Source organism: Anser anser (assembly GCF_964211835.1).
Source record: "Anser anser genome assembly, chromosome: 16".
In the NCBI taxonomy this organism is placed as follows: Eukaryota; Metazoa; Chordata; class Aves; order Anseriformes; family Anatidae; genus Anser; species Anser anser.
Genome location: NC_139737.1, coordinates 15,940,075 through 15,957,326, shown reverse-complemented (window position 1 = coordinate 15,957,326; position 17,252 = coordinate 15,940,075). Strand labels below are relative to the sequence as shown.

The following is a 17,252-nucleotide window of genomic DNA, read 5'->3' as shown; positions in this document are numbered from 1 at the left end:
CCTGGATGGGGGAAGGCAGGGGACAGGATGATTGAATGGGCTACCTAATGTAAACCTCCAGCATACTTTTCTAATGCAAAGGTGTCATCAGCTCCCCTGGCTGTGGCCAGCAGGCTTAGGGGCTTTAAAGAGCCATGAATTATTGAAGCACACACTGCTTCTGATATCTTGCTGGCCACTGCTGCAAATCAAATTGTGGTGGGAGTTATTGCATTGGGTATGTTGTCAGAGACATGTCCTCGGCCTGGTTTCTTTTTCTTTGCTCCCTCCTTTCACTTAGAAGTTTAAAAAGCCACAGACCCCTTCTGCATGAGCCCAGCACAGATGGCCCCGGGTGCCAAGACCCCGCAGCCTCTGCCCAGTGCTCACTCACTCCCCGGGCTCTGGCCAGGCCCAGGTATGAGACCACCCTGATGGTTTGTTCCCCACCCATGTAATGAGCCTCCGTTTCTTGACAGCCTGACGGAGGGCTGTGGGCACAGCTGGGTGGCGTGAGCCCAGCCAGCAGCTGGGCAGCCCCACCGCTCGGCTGGGAGGACACGGGTGCTGCCCCGCTGCCACCGAGCGAGCCCCTGCGGAGGTGGGACCAGCCCCTCAGCCCTGGGCCAACCGACGCAGGCAGCGGCCAGGTAGGGATCTTGTTTTGAGGGGAAGATTTGCCCAGCTCCCTCCCCTCCCTGACCCTCCTGGGAACATCGGATGGGGCTGGCAGCCCCCGCCACGACTCTGGGTAGGGCACAGAGCCAGCACTGTGGGCACTGAGTCCAGGAGACATGATGCACGTAATGTACCCCTGCCCCCAAAAGCCAATAGATCATGGGTGCTCATGGCCAGCCTAGGCCGGACTGCATCCAGCCCTTAGCTTAAGAAGGGACCTAAGCCGGAGGTGGAGAAGTCACCTCCAATATCTGGTGGACAGTGTGTGGGAAATGTCCCTCTGGAGTAGGACAGACCCCCTGCCAGCACCCACTCCTGCAGCAGCGAGGAGCTGAGTGCCTCTGCCTTCTTGCAGAGCCCGGTGTGTGGGGGCTGTGGGGCACCCAGCCCTGCTGCTGCTGGGGCTGCTTCAAGGGGGAAACGCCTGGGGGCTCCGAGGTGCAGAAATGCCCTTTTGACCCAAGGGAGGGCAGGAGAAGCAAAATGGGGACAGGTCCCTCAGTCTCCAGGCTGGGGTAAGACCCTAAAGCTTTTCACCTCCCCTGCTCCATTTGCAAGCCCTGGGAAAGCTTCAGACTCATCAGGGACTATTGGGGCTCTCATCATATCTCCAGGCCCATTCCCAGAACCAGTCAGTCATTGGAGCTGAGAGCAGCTGATCACCCAGCTCCACTCAGGTGCAGCCCTGTCCCTCAGCCCAGGGCTTTCTCTGGAGCAGCCCTCAAGGCAATGGCCTGGAAGAAAGTCTGGAGCACAGCTCCCGAGGGATGGAGGCTGAGCTCCCCATCCCCATGTTTTCCCCTCCTGGTGGGCCCCACGCATGGCCAGCAGCCAGGCAGCCTGTGCCCAAGGGGCTTGCTGGAGCAAGAGATGCCCTGGGCCAGGAGAGAGCAGGAGCAGACAGTGCCAAGCAGCCTCTGCCCCACAGGCACTCAGGCCCCCATCTGGGCAGTGCTGTCTGTTCTGGGCAGCCCACCCTATTTACACACACTGTGTGCAAGGGAGGGACAGCTCCATGCTGCCCAGGCACCACGGCATCCCTCAGAATTTTCGGGGGACACTGTGGTTCAGCCTTGCTCATGCCCTGGGTATTTCTCTCTCATAACCATCTCCCAGAATAAGCAGTGAGACAGTTGGGGTTGTGGCTGTTCTGGGCTGTGGGGAGGGGGATGAAGGGCCCCAGCTCCAGCGACACAGCCCCCTGCCTCCCCGGTGCTCCTGGGGTACAGGGTCACACCACTGTCCATTAGCTTAGAGCTTCATCCAGGTTAGCCTCCCTGACCCCACCAAAGCTTCCTTACTCCCCCAGTAGCACCAAACATGAATTCACAAGCCAGGGCAAGCAGCCTATTGAGTGTCAGACATGCTGTTGATTGCTCCCATGGGGCAGGAAACCCTGACCAGGTCCTTCCCAGAGCCCCCCTGCCAAAAGGTCAGGTCAGGCACGTAGGCAGCCTGGGCTCCAGCTTTCTTTCTTGGGTACACACCTGAGATCACAAGGAGCCCTCAGGACACCACAAGGGATAGGCTCTGGAGGGAGCGGCAGTGTGCCCTCATCAAGCTCATTCTTACATTGCAGCCTGGCTGCATGGCACAGGCATCCCTGCGTGCTGAGTCCAGCTCCGTGGGTGCCTCAGCGGGTACGCTCATGTGTGCTGCATGTCCGCATGTGCCGGGCTGGGCTGCATGTTGGAGCTGTCACACATGCAAACTGGAACCCTGCTTGCTCTGCAAGTCTCTCTGTCCCGTGCCCTCAGAAGTGATGTGAACAGTGGAGCTCTTCTGTCCCTGCCAATGCCCAGGAGGTGAATTTTCCCTTTCACTGCTCCCTCACTTCTGGTAATGCTCCGTTTGTTTTGGTGACTGGGGAATGCTCCATACTTAAGGAGGGGAGAAACCCCCATGTGGCCCCTTCTTTCCTGTCCCCTTTATGCTTAGCTCATGATAACAGGGTCAGGAGAGCAGTACTGCACAGAATGGTGCCAGTGGAGCCCAGCTCCAAGCGACAGTCAAGTGCCTGTGCCAAGGGGCACCATGCAGCACCAAGACCAGGCAGAGAGGAATCTGCATCCCAAGCCCTGGCAGATCCTCCGCTGTCTACTTCTCCCCAGTGCAGCCACCTGGGTAGGGTGGATCCTGAGCTTGCTGTGGCCACTGGCCATCTGCAAGGGTAGTGGACCTGGGCATCCTCTTGCTCCCACTCCTTTCACACCAAAAAAAACACCATGGGTGAGACCAAGCCTACATCTGAGAAACTAAGTGCACAAGGACTCCCCACAGCCTATGGGGAACCTCCTGATCTTCCCTGTGCCAGGCCTACAAGTAACACATGGCAGCTCTCATTTTGTTTTTGTCCTTGTTTTAAAACATGGGCAGTGTGCAGAGCTCAGGGTTCCAGCTTCCACGAGAGATTCTACCAGGGAGATGCTGCATCAGTCACTATCAAGGTCTGTCCCTTGATAATAGGAGATGCTCTGGGCTCTTCATCCCCTATTTCAGAGCTTCAGAGTCTGTTGGACAGGCTCTTCTGGTCCTTGGGTACCTGAAGATGCAGAGAAGCAGCCAGCAGGATCCTGAACAGCACCTCGAATACCTGCACTGCTTTACAAGTTCCCTGGGGGCACCTACATGAAACACTCATCCTGCACTCTGGTCCATGGGCAGCAAAAGCTGTGGGAATCCCTGTGGACTTTGCATGCTGTACATGGGACGCACTCCAAACTGGGTCGCTGGATTCAAAGGGTATCCTGGCAAGCATCATCCTTACCCTTGCTGCTGCTGAACTGAAATGTGGAGCACACTGAGAGCAGCTTTGTTTCTGGCACCAGGTATGCTGCCCTGCCAAGGTGCAAAGTAGAGGAGAAGGAGAGGTGAGGGAAAGGAGAAACAAGACAGCTTAGTTAGGACCAGACAACTGTTGCAATGCGACAGGGAAGCTGCTGCGGGCTGTCCTGAGGAGAGGGCTATGTCTTGGGTCTGTACAGGGTAGGCAGTACTGTGGGATGCATGGCTTATGCTGCCACAGACAAGCTGCACCAGCAGAGACATACTGAAACCACCATCTTTTTGTTGCTTTGCCTAGAGCTGAGTGCCAAGTCCAGGAGGCAGAAACACAGTCCGAGGCTATGCAGTGTGAGCTGAGTGACTCGCAGAGCCAGGTCTCAAGCAGCAGAATCGGCGTCCACAAGGGCCAGGGGTCTTAATGCCCTCTGTCCTGCTGGGGCAGTGGGAGGTGCTGGGATAAGAGGGCTCAGCACAACTCCCACAAAACTCTCCCACAAAATACAGCATCTGTCTCTATATAGCGGATGGTTGTGTGGTCCTCTGGCCCCTGCTTGGCATGCCTGGCTGCTGAGGAAATGCCACTCTTAGCCAGGGCTACAGACTCCAACCCTCTCCGGCCCCCCCACTCCCCACCCCAGCTGCTTGCTGGCCCAGGAGCTGTGTGGGTAGGAGGCTGCAGTTCATCCTCAGGAGAAGGCAGGCAGCAAAATCCAGCCTCAAGCCAGACCTGACACCAGGGCCCATACAATAGATGTAACAGTGCTTCCCAGGGCTCCTGCCTCCTTGAGGAAAGGTCAGAGCCAGCTACCCTGTGACCCAGGGGCGTGGAGAGCTCTCCTGCAGCAGGGACTCAGCTGGAGCCAGCAGGATCCCTCCTGGCTGGCCTCAGGGCCACTCCATGCGGGTGGCTGGCTGGGGCAGCTGTGAACAAGGTGGGGAACAGGAACCAAGTGGTGCTTAGCAGCTCTGGCTCATCACAGTTAGCTGCAACTCAGCTCTCTGCATTCCCAAAGCACTATATAAACACTGGCTGATTAGTCCCACAGCCCCCCAGGGAGCTGAGTAAATCCAACAGCTCCATCAGCACAGTAAATGTGGATGCTCTCAACAGCATGAGCTGATGCAGCACATGGCCCTTTGTTGCTCCCCATGGTGCTCTCCAGCCAGCCTGCTTCCTGCAGCAGACTGGGCAGCCTTGGGCTGTCCTGCTCTGTGTGTGTTTGTAAGAGGAGATCTCCTCCAGAGCCCACTTTCTGCGGCTTTCCCTCACCATCACCTCTATTTGGTACTGCTGTAGCTGCAGCAGGGTGCTGGACGTACCAACCAGCCACGGCAGAACCTGTCTCGGGGAATACCCTTGCTGGCCCCAGGCTCACCTGCCTTCCCGCACTGTTGCACACTTTGGATGTGCAAACACAGCAGGACAGACTGCTGAAGATGAAATCCTTTGGGAACCATTGCAGAAAATTGCTTCAGTCCTCACCTCAACCCTCACTTCTTGACCATGCTTCCTCGTTCCAAGGACTGGCTGTGGCACTTCCTTGATCCTGGCAACTCAGGTTGCACAATCTTTCTTCTGGACTGTCCCACACCACATGTGGCTCCTGTCTTGATCAGTCCTAGGCTGACATCTGACTCTGCTGCTGGCCCAGTGCCTTGGCCATGCCTCCGGTCACCTACATAAACCCTTCGCAGGGCAGACAGGCACTGGTGTTAGTTTCTTGAGATTCTCAGCACTTCAGGCCTCATGGAAAGCATTAGCTTACCCGTCTCTACTGAGGGAATGAGAGATGGCCTTAAATTAATGGCAGAGTTGTCACACTAGTGAAGATAGAAATGCTTTTTTTGCACAAGTTACTCATCTCTGTGCAGACATCACCACAAAGTCTATGTAACCAAGCTGCTCTAGGATTTGTGAGGGCCTGGCTTGGCTTCTGAAATGAATTTCAGACACTAAGAGTCCCATTCAACTCAGAAACCTTAGAAGGAGGGCTGGGTTCTGATCCGTAGGTCCTGTCTATGACAGCTCTTACAGACTTTGGCCTGAACAACGTGTGCAATTACTTTAATAAGCATGGGATTTGTGTTAAATGAATGTGTGCCGCTCCTGTCCCAATGTGCAGTGCAAATCTGGTGAGGCTGTCCCCTCCTCATTATGCCTGATGCTGTGCAGCTTATATCAACTGTGTAAGCATGGTCCAGTGTGAAGTTGGTCTGCAGTGGTCATTGGGTGAATGCGTGTGGGTAGATGTGCTGAAATGGAGGCAATCAAATGCAACGCTGCCTGGCTCAAGCTGTCAAGGGAGGGCTGGAAAGGAATGGCATTTCCCATTTCCCCTATGCTCCATCTGAGGGTCCAAAAGTTGGCCTTGCCGCCAATTCCCAAAATCCCCATGGTCCCCTTGGTCCCAGAGATGCTCTCTCACAAATGCTCATGCTCCCCTTACTCTTGCAGGTGCCTCAGGGGGAGTGGAACAACACGCTGTCTCGAGACAAAGACAGTGAGATCCCGTGCCGGCGCATGCGAAGCGGGAGTTACATCAAAGCCATGGGGGATGATGATAGTGAAGACTCAGAAACCAGCCCCAAACCATCCCCGAAAACTGCAGCTCGGAGGCAGAGTTACCTCAAGGCCACCCAACAGTCCCTGAGTGAGCAGAGCACTACCCAAAGGTAACTCTGGGGCTCCCCTGGGAGCTCTGTACAGGTCCCCAGGGACCACCCCAGAAGCAGTCCTTGGGGTTTGGTCATCAACACCCATACGGAAACCCCACATGGGGATCAGAGCCCAGCAGAGCTCCCACACACCAGCTCAACTAGCCATGGGACAGGCTGATGAGGAGACGAGCATGACAGGAGAAGACGTGGCAGGGGACTGAAGAGACCTTGGTGACTCCAAGTAGCCCTGGTGCTAGGAGTCTGCCCCAGGTCCCTGTCCTCTCCGTGATGGGGGAATCCTTTGGTGGAGCTGTGCGGATTTTCTCTGGCTAAGGATCTGCTCCTCTAAGAGATTGTGGAGAACCCAACCCAGTGATGCTATTTAGATGCTCAGCCAGTTTGGCTGGGAACATGCGGCACATGGGCCACAGGCTACTGCAAGTGTGCCATCTGCTTTGCTCCACAGGTGTCCCAAGGTGTCTGGGACCAGCCAGAGAGTGCCCCTTTTACACACTAGGCTGGGTGGTCCCCTGAAGACAGGAGAGATGAACTAAGAGGCCTGGGACCCGGTGTGGAGGGAGGAAGACTTACAGCCAGCCAGCAGAGCAAGGGGAACACAGCAAACGTGCTGGGCAAGGGGCTAGCCCTCCCAGGATGGGGTCTGTGTGAACCACCTGAACAGAGGTTATGCTTCCCAGGACAAAGCACCCAGGGGCTGTGACAGGCTGTGGGCAGTTCAGATGCTGTAGTCAGCACCATACGTGAGTGGCACAGGGGCAGGAGGAGGCAGGAGCAGCTGCAGATGAACTGCTCAGAGTTCAGCAGATAGAACCAGAGAAGTGAGGAAGCAGCAGGCAGTGTGGAGACCCCTCATGGTGGCATCAGACTGTGGAGCAGATGCTGTTTTCTGGTGGGAGACGGTGACAAAGCTAACTGCAGGGAGCCCTGGAAATGCCTGCTGTGAATCCCTCCCCAAATCCATCCCTGCTCCATGGCCTCACACATACTTCAGGGGAAGCAGAGCTGGGTCCAGGGGTCTCTGGTGTAAAATACCCAAGTTGAGACACTGGGGTTCTTCCTGTCTTGGGCTAATTAACCACTCAGGTCACATCCATCAGGGTGTGAAACTTCATCTGGACTGCTGGGGCCCAGCACCATGTGGGCCTGGAGCATGGGCACGGCTGCCATCTGCTGACCACCCCCTTGGCTCTGCCCCCACCAGGGAGCCTTCTGGAGCTGTGGCCACTCTGGTTTTCGCAGGGTCTGGCCACTTCCCCCACCAGCCTGGCACGCTGGTGGGACAGCAGCTAGAGCAGAGCCATGGCCCCATGCCCTGGCATGGCTGCACACCCACCCACATCGCAGCCCTCAGTCTCCTCAGCCAGGGCTGCTGGGTCCCCTCCTGGTGAGGGGGTTATGGACAAAACCCTGTCATGCTGAGGGGAACAACAAGCTGAACAGATAGCCCAGGGCTTAGTGTGCCAAGGGACCATTGGTGGGTGGCCAAGCTCCGTAGTGAGTCCTCTGGGGGCTGGGTGTCTCCTCCATCACCCCTGGAAGAAGAGGCCCCTCTCCACGCTCATCAGCTCTGGGATGGAGACTCAGGAGCTGCCACCATCCTTCCTGGAGGTCTGCCTGGCCAGGACACTCCCTGCACTCCATCCTGCTGGCGTACAGACAGACTGACCTCCTGCACACCACAGCCCCTCCAGGTGAGGCAAGAGCTTCACCCCCATGCTGCTCTGCAGGGCCCACAGGTGGTTTAAGAGGCAGATCCTCTGCAGCTCACCCCCCACCATGCCTGTCTGTCCCCTGCTACATGCCCAGAGCCCCAGCAGTCCGCACAGAGACCACACCAGAGAAGTATGTGCGTAAAAGATGGCACTGAGCTAATGTGCAGGGCGGTCACACACCCACCTGGTCTGACAAGGACCTCTCCTCTTCCTCCACATCCCACCCATCCTCCCGCCTGCCTCCTGGCCGCTGCGCACCCAGCTCTCAGCAGGGACAGTTGCTCTGGTTTTGGCTGCGTCAGGCTCACTGACAGCCCTGCTCTTCTACTGCTGCTGCATAGGCTCCTGCCGAGCCCCGGGTATGGGACAGAGTGCTTCCCTCAGAGCCTGCTGCAAAAGCTGCTCTGGAGAAAACAAAGCCCTCTGCTCCTGAAGCAGTGCTATCCAGGCTTGGCTCCCCTTGAGCTTCTTCCAGATAAACTCTGGGGTTCCTCTATACAGACTGAATCTCAGAATCACAGAATGAGGTTGGAAGGGACCTCTGAAGATCATCTGGTCCAACCCTGCTGCCAGGCAGGATCACCTAGAGCACACTGCACAGGATGGCATCCAGGCAGTGTTTGAATATCTCCAGAGAAGGAGACTCCACAGCCTCTCTGGGCAACCTGTCCCAGTGCTCTGTCACCCTCACAGTAAAGAAGTGCCCCCTCATATTGAGCCGGAACCTCCTGTGCTTCAGTTTGTGCCCGTTGCCTTTCGTTCTGTCGCTGGGCACAACTGAAAAGGGACCGGCTCCGTTGCCTCAACACCCTCCCCTCAGATATTTATACACATTGATGAGGTCTCCCTCAAAAGCCAACAAAAAGTTTTGAAGATGTTTCTAATTGTGAAGTCAACAACAATATAATTGAAAAATCATTCCCCCTACCACCTCCCACCCCCTGCCCACCAGTCCAGGCAGGGAAGAGCAGGCTTCCCCCAGCATCAGCCTGTGCAGGAGCAGGTCTGTAGCCAAGTCTGTAACTGTGGGGGCTGGCACAGATACCATGTGTTCCCTGGGCTTGGGTTGGACAAACCTGGCATCTGCATTGCATTCCTGGGGGCTGGGGGGCACAAGATTTTGTCCCCTCTCCTTCTTCTGCACCCCACAAAACCTTCACCCATGTACCAGCTTAAGCCAGTGGCCAGCAAGGTGAGAAAGTGCTTCCATCTTCTCCAGCAGCTGCAGCGAGGGCCGAGCTGTGGATCTGGTGTACAGCATCAGCTCAGTGCTGCCGTCCGTACCCGTGCCTGGAAGAGGGTGCCAGGGCAGTGTGGTCTAGCTGCCCCAGCAGCTCCAGCACAGCCCCAGCTCTGCCCGGTCCGTGGGGATGCCCCTCACACCCTCTCTCTCTGCTGTAGGAGCCTGGACCGCCTGGACTCTGTCGAGATCCTCCTACCTCCAAAGTTCCCAACCTGGGAGGAAGAATACAACCAGATCTCCGACAGCGTCAATGAGTCCAGTTGCATCAACCAGGTGAGATGCCAGGAAGGCAAGCCCCACTGCATACCCAGCCCAAAAGAGAATGGAGGCTGGCTGATGGGAAGAGGAATATCCTTTTGCCCCTTAAAAATAAGGCACCAGTTGCATCCCAGTAACAGGTCTGCTGTTCTCTGGTAGTGTTATTAAACTCTCGGGGACAGCTCCTTAATTCACATGAGACCTCTCTTGCTCTAGCTTTTGCCTCCTCTCAGCACTGCTGGTGCAGCTGCAGTCACTGCAGCCGTGGCCATGGGTATAGCAGCCCAGAGCCCCCCCCATGCTTCACAGCAAGAGGGAAAGCTCAGGGCTGCTCCATGTGCAGGCTCACACTCTGCACCACCTAGCAGCTGCCTGCAAGGCCGCCCACTCCTGCTGCAAGCTCCGTTCGCTCGCAGAGTGGGCACAGAGCCTGGGCCAGCCTCGCTGGTGCAGAAGGCAGCGTGCAGCCTGAGGCCAGCTGCCAGGGACCCTGCAGAGGTTCACAGGGGACAGAAATCCCGCTCTGCTCTGAGGGCCCCGTCCTCAGGAAGCCAGTTGGACCTAGGCCCAAGGTGCCTGTAATTCAGGAGACTGTCCTGCCAGCTAACTGGGGGTGTCTCTTGTGTATTCCTGGTTCTCATGTCACAGGGAAGTCCGGACAAAGCCAAGGGTGCCAGTGGAGGTGCTAATGGTGGGTAGCAAACCCTGACCATGGCCTCTGGGTTTAACTCCCAGTCCCATGCTATGACCCATCCTCCCCTTGGTACGAAACTGGAGTGGCTCAGGACCTGAGTGGCTGTAAGCCAGCTGCCAGCAGCCAGGAAATAACCCATGCTGGCATAAGGCCGTTGCACAGTTCCCATGTGCTCATCTCCACCCCAGGACGGGGACCCCTCCTTTCGGAGGAGGTGTCTGGAGCAGCAGTGGCTCCACAAGCTTTGCCCAGCTGTGTCACTGTCACCCTGGGCCTCTGTTATGTCCCTTCTCTGTCCCTTTGTGCCTGCGTGAGAACACATGCACACACGCCCCCCCTTCCATGCTGCTCCAGTCTGTCTCCCCACACACTGCCAGTGCTCCCTGATCAAGGGAGGCAGCACGAGGTTAACAAAGTGGGCTGGACAGCAGGAAACACAGCATGGAGGAGGGCAGGAGGTGTGTGCTGGCACTCCCCTCCAGGTGCACAGGGCTCCGAACTCACATGCATCCCCAGCCGGCTGCTCCAGCCACACTGCTGGCTTCTCCTGCTGCTACCTGCAGTTGGAGCCATTTGTGGAGAGCTCTGGGGAGAGGCACAGAGCATTGCTTGTGGGCGTACATGTTCCTTGTGGTCAGTCTCGTTCCTTGTATATTGATAAAAATGTGCTGGATGTTTTGTCGCACAGAGAAAGAGGTCAGGCCCATTGCATTCCTGTCCTTTGCATGTAAACCTGTGTCTAAAGCCAGGCCTTTGCAGGGAAGGGGAAACCACGGGCAGGCTGAGTCTGTGCTCTCCCCCACCCCACGTTTGCCATTTAGCAGCCGAGTGCAGCGTCCTCACGAAGGCATCAGAAGTGTCTTGAGGGGCTGAGCAGTCTGCACTGTGCCAGGAAGCGCCCAGCACATGCTCCTTTCCAGACCCAGACCTGCAGCCCTGTCATGCTGACTGCCACGGCACCAGCTCAGGCATGGGGCTGGTGTCATCATTTGTGCTTTGCCTGCCTTCCTCCAAATCAAAGACAGTCTAGTTGCAGCTGAATTGGGACTGAGAGGCCTCTCACAAAGTGCGTAACTCTTGATTCAGGGTGGAGCTAGTACAGCCACTCACGTGTGCTGGCCTGATCCTCTGCCAGGTCCGAGCTGCCTTTTCATAAGTGCTGCAGGCAGCTCCTCCCCTGCCCTCCCTTTTGGGTGACCCCCAACATCTTCGTTTGTCCAGCAAGGCTTAGCATCCTCCCATACAGAAACATATCTCTTTCTCAAAGACAAGCCCACTCTGCCTGGCTTTGTGCAAGCTGAACTCCACCTTGCAAACCTCTGGAAGTCTGGGGTTCATCTGATGTGTGTCAGCATCCACCTCTCACAGGAAGGGACCTGTTGCCAGACAGAGCCAGCTGCTGACCCCCGACACTGCTGAGACACAATTTGAGCTGTGCCTTACATTGGATGGCCAGACCCGGCCCCCAGAGGCAAGCCTCTTCCCTGAGGTACATTTTGAACCTGGATTCTTCCCAAGATGTGTCATCTTGAGCAGCTCGTGAAGGGAAGAGCTCCTGGGGTGGTTGTGCTCTGCAGACCAGGGATGGAGGGAACAGCCAGGAGATGGGGAGAAGGGATTCCTCCCTGCAGGCACTGCAGTGTCTGTCAGGCATCTGTCCATATGCCAAGCGTGTGCCATGGCTTTGCTATGGAGAGAAGAGAGCATTGCTTCCATGGGGCTTCTTCCTGGTACAGGGGCAGAGGAGATAGCAGCAAGGTGGCCAGCCCAAGCCCGAGCAGGGCAAAGGATGGTTTCCCTGATGTGCAGTGCTCAGCCTGCCCGTGCACCCAGCTCTGCAGCTGCAGGGCCATCGCTGCTCCTGGCCATGCCACGAGTGCTGGCCAGTGCTGGGGCTTTGCAGGGTGCTAACCAGGAGCCACACCAGTCCTCATCCCACAGCCACAGGCACCCTGTGTGTGCCCAGGGGTGCCCCAGTCAGGGTATTGTGTTTCTGCTGTCAAAGTGCCAGTATGCCCTGTGTGTGTATATACACGGTGCATACAACAGGCTGAATGCATCAGCAGCTTCTCTCCATCTCAGAGGCGTCCCGTGGAGCTTTGCTGTGCCTTGTTTGTGGGGCCTGTGAGGCATTTTGCTTGGCATCTTATGGGCTCTGAAGTTTGTACTGAAGTGTCAGCAGTGGTGGCCCAAAGGAAAGGGCTGTGTGCTCCCCTCGTCCTTGGTCCCTGTGCAATGGCTGTCTGTGTGAGGGCTGCCCCTTTCCTGGCCTTTAACCTTCTCCAACTCTTTCTTCCAGATCTTTGGACCCCCCTCACTTATCCCTCAGATATTTACCCATGGAGAGCAGGTACCGTCCCGCTGCCATTCCCTCTTCCTTCCTCATGGAGCTTTCTTAGGTCTCCCCGGACCCCCGCCGCAGGGTGCGAGGCAGCTGTGGGGCACCCTTGCCCAGGGCCACAGGAGGAGAAGGATGCACTCCCCAGCCCAGGGCACTGCAGGGCGACTGGACAGTTTGGTTCCCCCAGCCTCAGCGGAGGGTTCAAGAGTGTTTTTGGGGATAGTGACGAGTTTTTTCAGCCAAACCCTGTGGAGCTCGGGGAAAGGCTACGGATGGCAGCACTGGTCATAAATACTGTCCTTGAAGCCAAAGAAAGGGCCAGGAGAGGTGGAAGTGGCTGACAGGGCAAACCTCAGCATCTCTCATCATCGGTATTTCAAAACACTTGCTGTTTCAGGCTGGCTCTGGTTTGATCTGGGTGAGTCTCCCGAGCTGAAGTTGGATCAGCTACTGCCCCTCAAGGACAGGGCCGGGCCAGGGGAGGTGGAGGCAGCAGGGGAGCAGGGAATGGAGCTTCCCTGCTCAGGCCATGTCGTGCCTCAGCCTGCACCGAGCTCTCTCCTGCTCCCCATCTCAGGCAGGGCTGGGATGACTTCCCCACTGTGCCTCCAGCACGGGTCCAGGTGGCCTGGCCCAGGGCAGAGAGACGCCCCCCGAGCCTACCTCACTCACCGTGAGTCCGCCACAGTGGGGTCTCGCAGCTGAGCTCGGGGTCCCCCAGCCATGCCAGCAGGGCAAGGGAGCTGCTGGAGGCCGGGCAGGGATTTCGGCCTCCCGTACTCAGCCTTTCCAGCAGAGACTGGGGAGTGCTTTACTGGCACCGTGGTGGTAAGTGCCTCCTGCTCCCGCAGGGATCCTCTGGCCTGGAAGGAGGGGCCCCTTTCCCCTGGCCAGAAGCCCCATGCCGGCCAGCACTGCTCCTCCCGCTCTGCCTGTGTCTGGCTGAGACCGCTTGGGAGCCACCGCACAGAGGGGAGCGGAGAAGGCTGCAGGAGGGAAGCGAAGGGGCCTGGCCCTGGGCAGGGGGTGACTGCTCTGCCCCTTTTCCTGTGCAGGCGAGAGAGCCGGAGCTGGGGGAGCAGTACGAGGCGGTCTGTGACTCTACCTACAGCGAGGCCGAGTCGGCTGCCGCCGAGGTGCTGGACTTGCCTCTGCCCAGCTACTTCCGCTCCCGGAGCCACAGCTACCTCCGAGCCATCCAAGCGGGCTGCTCCCAGGACGAGGACACCGGCTCCATCCGCTCCATCTCCCCCCCGCCAGCGGGCAGCCTCAGCGGCAGCAGGACCCTGCCCACCAACAGTGAGTGCCAGCGAGGCCACGGCAGTCGTGGGGATGGGGTGTGAGTGCCCAAGGTGCTGGGGGTGCAGGGCGCTGCCCTCAGACACCTTGCAGGGTGTCTCCAGCCTCTGTTGTCCAAGATTTCCATGGGGCCTGCGTCTCTGAATTTGCTCCGTGCTGGCAGGGCAGGATGCTGCCAGGATGGCCGTGTCGAAATCCCTGGATGTGGGTGCCAAAATGGCAGACGGGCTCTGGTTTCACGGTTGTTGTAGGCTGCAGAGGTTGGGCTCAGTGCCTTCGCTCAGTGAAGGCAAACCTGGCTGGGAGCACTGCAGCTGGGAGCACCCTGTGGGATGCCCACGTCGCCCTGCTGCGTGTTGGGAGCACTGGCTGCCCTCCTCACCCCAAGTCCCACGGGGCTGTGGGTGCAGTCCTGCTGCCCTGCACTGCTGATAGCTTCCCTCCTCCTCCTCCTCCTCTCAGTTATGCATCTGACCGTAATTCCTCCAGTCTGGGCTGCGCTTGGCAGCTTTGACCTCTCCCTGAAATTCTTGGGAGCAAAAATTCACGTCAGGGACTCAGCATTCATTTCCCCCAAGTCTGAGTGAATCCTGATCTCTTCAGCCCCTTCTGCCAGAGGTAAAAACTGGGGCTGACAGAAGGAGGGAGGGCAGAAGACATCTGCCTCCATCCCTCAGTGGCAGAGAAGTGACAAGGCTTTGGGTTTCACCCAAAGTCTTTTACAATAGAATCATGGAATCATTTAGGTTGGAAAAGACCCATAAGATCATCAAGTTCAACCATCACCTAATGGTACCAAGTCCACCACTAAACCATGTCCCTCACTGCCATGACCACACGTTCCTTAAATACCTCCAGGGATGGTGTCTCTATGTCTTCCTTGGGCAGCCTCTTCCAATGCCTAACCACTTTCTGTGAATAAATTCTTCCTGACGTCCAATCTAAACCTTCCCTGGCACAACTTGAGGCCATTTCCTTGTGTCCTATCACTTGTCACCTGAGAAAAGAGACCGACACCCTCCTCACTGCAGCCTCCTTTCAGGTAGTTGTAGAGAGTGACGAGGTACCTTTTCTGCAGACTGAACAACCCCAGTTTCTTCAGCCGCTCCTGGTAAGTCTTGGTTCTTTGCAGACTCCCGTACAGGGCAAGACTCCAAAAACAGGTCTGGGGTGCCAAGTCTGGGGAAAAAGGTGAACGGTGTAAGTTTGCCCCCTCTGGACCCTCAGGGTTTGTGATTTTGCCCAGCAGTCGCAGGCAGGTCAGACCCTGCCCAGCTAGGAGAGGAGCGTGCACGGCCAGAGGTGCTCCTATGCAGCCCAAGCATTGGCCCAGTTCCATGCAGCAACCAGGGCAGAAGAGGTGACAGTGACAGTGTCACCTGGCCACACCCAGCCCACAGGCTGCTGCTGGCATTATAGCCTGGAGGAGAGTCTTCCAAAACCTTCTGACAAGGAGGTGCTGGGAGTTTATCCTTTGGCTGGACTGGCTCCAATTGCTTTCTTTCCCGGAGACATGCTGGGTGGCAGCAGCCACACAGATGTCTAAGGCACCTAGTCGTGTATGCCCCTCAAGTGTACTAACCTAGAGACCCCCATCTGACATCTCTGGTGTGAGGTACAAACAGGTCTTGCGCTGAATTTCAAGGCATTAAGGAGCCTTTCTGAGCTCCAGTGCCCAGCGCCTGTAGCCTGTGTTCTTGTCCCTGAGTGGTTAACGCACTATGCCCACCTCTAGATGCCTCTTCTGGCATTACTCATTCTGGGCAGGCCCTTCTCTTTTGATTAGTAATTACCGTATTGGACAAGAGCTCGGCCTCTTCCTCAGAGGTGACTCCAGGGCAACTCCTTCCCCTTGGGCAGGGCAGAGGCTGGAGGCAGCGCTGTTCAGATGTTCCTGACCCTTGGGCTGTCTCTCCCAGCACTGCAGCAGAGCCGGTAATTTTGCAGAATGGTTGCAGGAGCCAGCTCTGCCACACATGGAGCCCCACCGAGCACCGCTGCTGGGGTGAATCACTTTGCCAGGGTGCTGGGGTCACCAGCCCAACACAGCAAGGTACAGTGAGGGCAGCTCAGACCCTGTGGACCTGGCATCAGGGAAGCCTCAGAGGGCAGAGCTGGTGCACTGTGTCGCCAGGTGCCGGTGCCCCAGATGACACTCACCTGTAACACAGAGGAGCTGAGGTCTCCCATCCTGCCTGTCCAGCACACCCACTGCATCCTGTCAGTGGTGTCACCGCGGGTCTGGGACAGCAGCGGCAGCACTCTGTCCTCAGCCAGGCTGCACAGAGCACATGGTTTCAGTCCACAGATCCAACTTGCTGCTTCAGCCCTGTGATGAGCTGAAAGGAGGCTGTGTAACTCTCAGGAATGCTTTTAGGAACACAGATGAAAAGATGATGCTCTGGATATGGCAATACTAGGCAGACCGCAGAGCAGGCAGGAGGAGTGAGAGACAGCATCTCATCAGGGCTGACCACGCTGCTGGAGACGCAGGGCAAGCAGCAAGCCCTGTCACCCACAGGGACACCCAGACAGGTCCAGCCGGGCAGGGTGATCCTGGCATGAAGGCACTGGAGAGCACGCGACCCAGCTCTGGGTTGGCGCCCTGTGCCGGCAGTAGGCAGGGGGAGCAGGAAGGGGAGCACGGGCAACCCACAAGCACGGCCCACTCCCACCCTGCTCCTCCTGACAGCGCAGATGATGCTGAGCTCAGCACTGCTGCAAGCCCCCACCAGTGCTGGGAAACAACAGCAGGTGCAGCACAGAAAGGGGCATTCAAAACAACTCGTTGCCACCTTTCAAGCGTCACCTCTCTGTGACATGACCCAGCGGAGATTTGCTGATTTTCAGAACACCTTCCATCCCTTTACTTTTGCTGCACGGGCTTCGGAAAGGAAATAGATTTGATGGGGGTGGGGGGGTGAGGAGGAGGAGCAGAGAAGAGCATCTGTGTTTGTGTGTGTGCACAATGGGGAAGGCAGGAGGCGAATCTGGACAGCAGTCACACCTTTAATCAGGGACACGGTCTCAGTTCCTCCTGCAAATGCACGTGTTCATCCCTGAGGCTGTAACTGCTGGGTGCGGTACCTTGCAGCCTGACGGCATCAAGCTAGAGCAACAGAGAGAAGTGGGCGCCCCACTGCTTGCAGGCCTAATTGTTCATGGCCTCTGCTCCATGCTGGGCTCTGGGAAGAAACAACCGAGAGTCCTCACCCCGTTCCCCTCCCGTGGGCACCCTCCTCCTCACCATCCATGCGCTGGCCCAGGGGAACTGCGCCCATCGTGTTCCCGGTCACCGAGGGGAGGACTGGGTTTCTTGTCTGTACAGACACATCCTACAGAGGCACCAGCAGCAGTAATGCTGTGCCTCACGCAGGTTTCTTGATCTTCGAAGGGCCGAATCGTAAAGCTAAGCAGTATTGTGGGGGTTCAGCCCCCAGCTGAGGAGAAGAGGAGATGCAGCAGGCTGTATTTCATGGAGGACTGCAAGCCTCGGGGTCTGCAGTGTGCGCAGACAAACTCCTGTGTCACTAGCATATTACGGGGCAATTAACTCCCATTTGACAGCCAGCTAGACAGATGATG

At 57.2% G+C, this 17,252-nt stretch overlaps 1 protein-coding gene across 6 annotated transcripts in view; it reads left to right on the top strand.

The window, feature by feature from the left end:
* DLGAP4 (DLG associated protein 4) overlaps positions 1–17,252 on the top strand; it is a 181,758-nt gene that overhangs the window by 111,507 nt on the left and 52,999 nt on the right. For 2 of the 6 annotated variants that reach the window (XM_083801696.1, XM_083801698.1), the window contains 4 exons: positions 5,897–6,114; positions 9,234–9,348; positions 12,327–12,377; positions 13,424–13,667. In XM_083801696.1, coding sequence (XP_083657822.1) covers positions 5,897–6,114; positions 9,234–9,348; positions 12,327–12,377; positions 13,424–13,667 — 628 coding nt within the window. Of the gene's footprint in view, positions 1–458; positions 630–5,896; positions 6,115–9,233; positions 9,349–12,326; positions 12,378–13,423; positions 13,668–17,252 lie in introns of all 6 variants that reach the window. The other 4 variants (XM_083801697.1, XM_083801699.1, XM_083801693.1 and 1 more) reach the window with 3 other exon arrangements.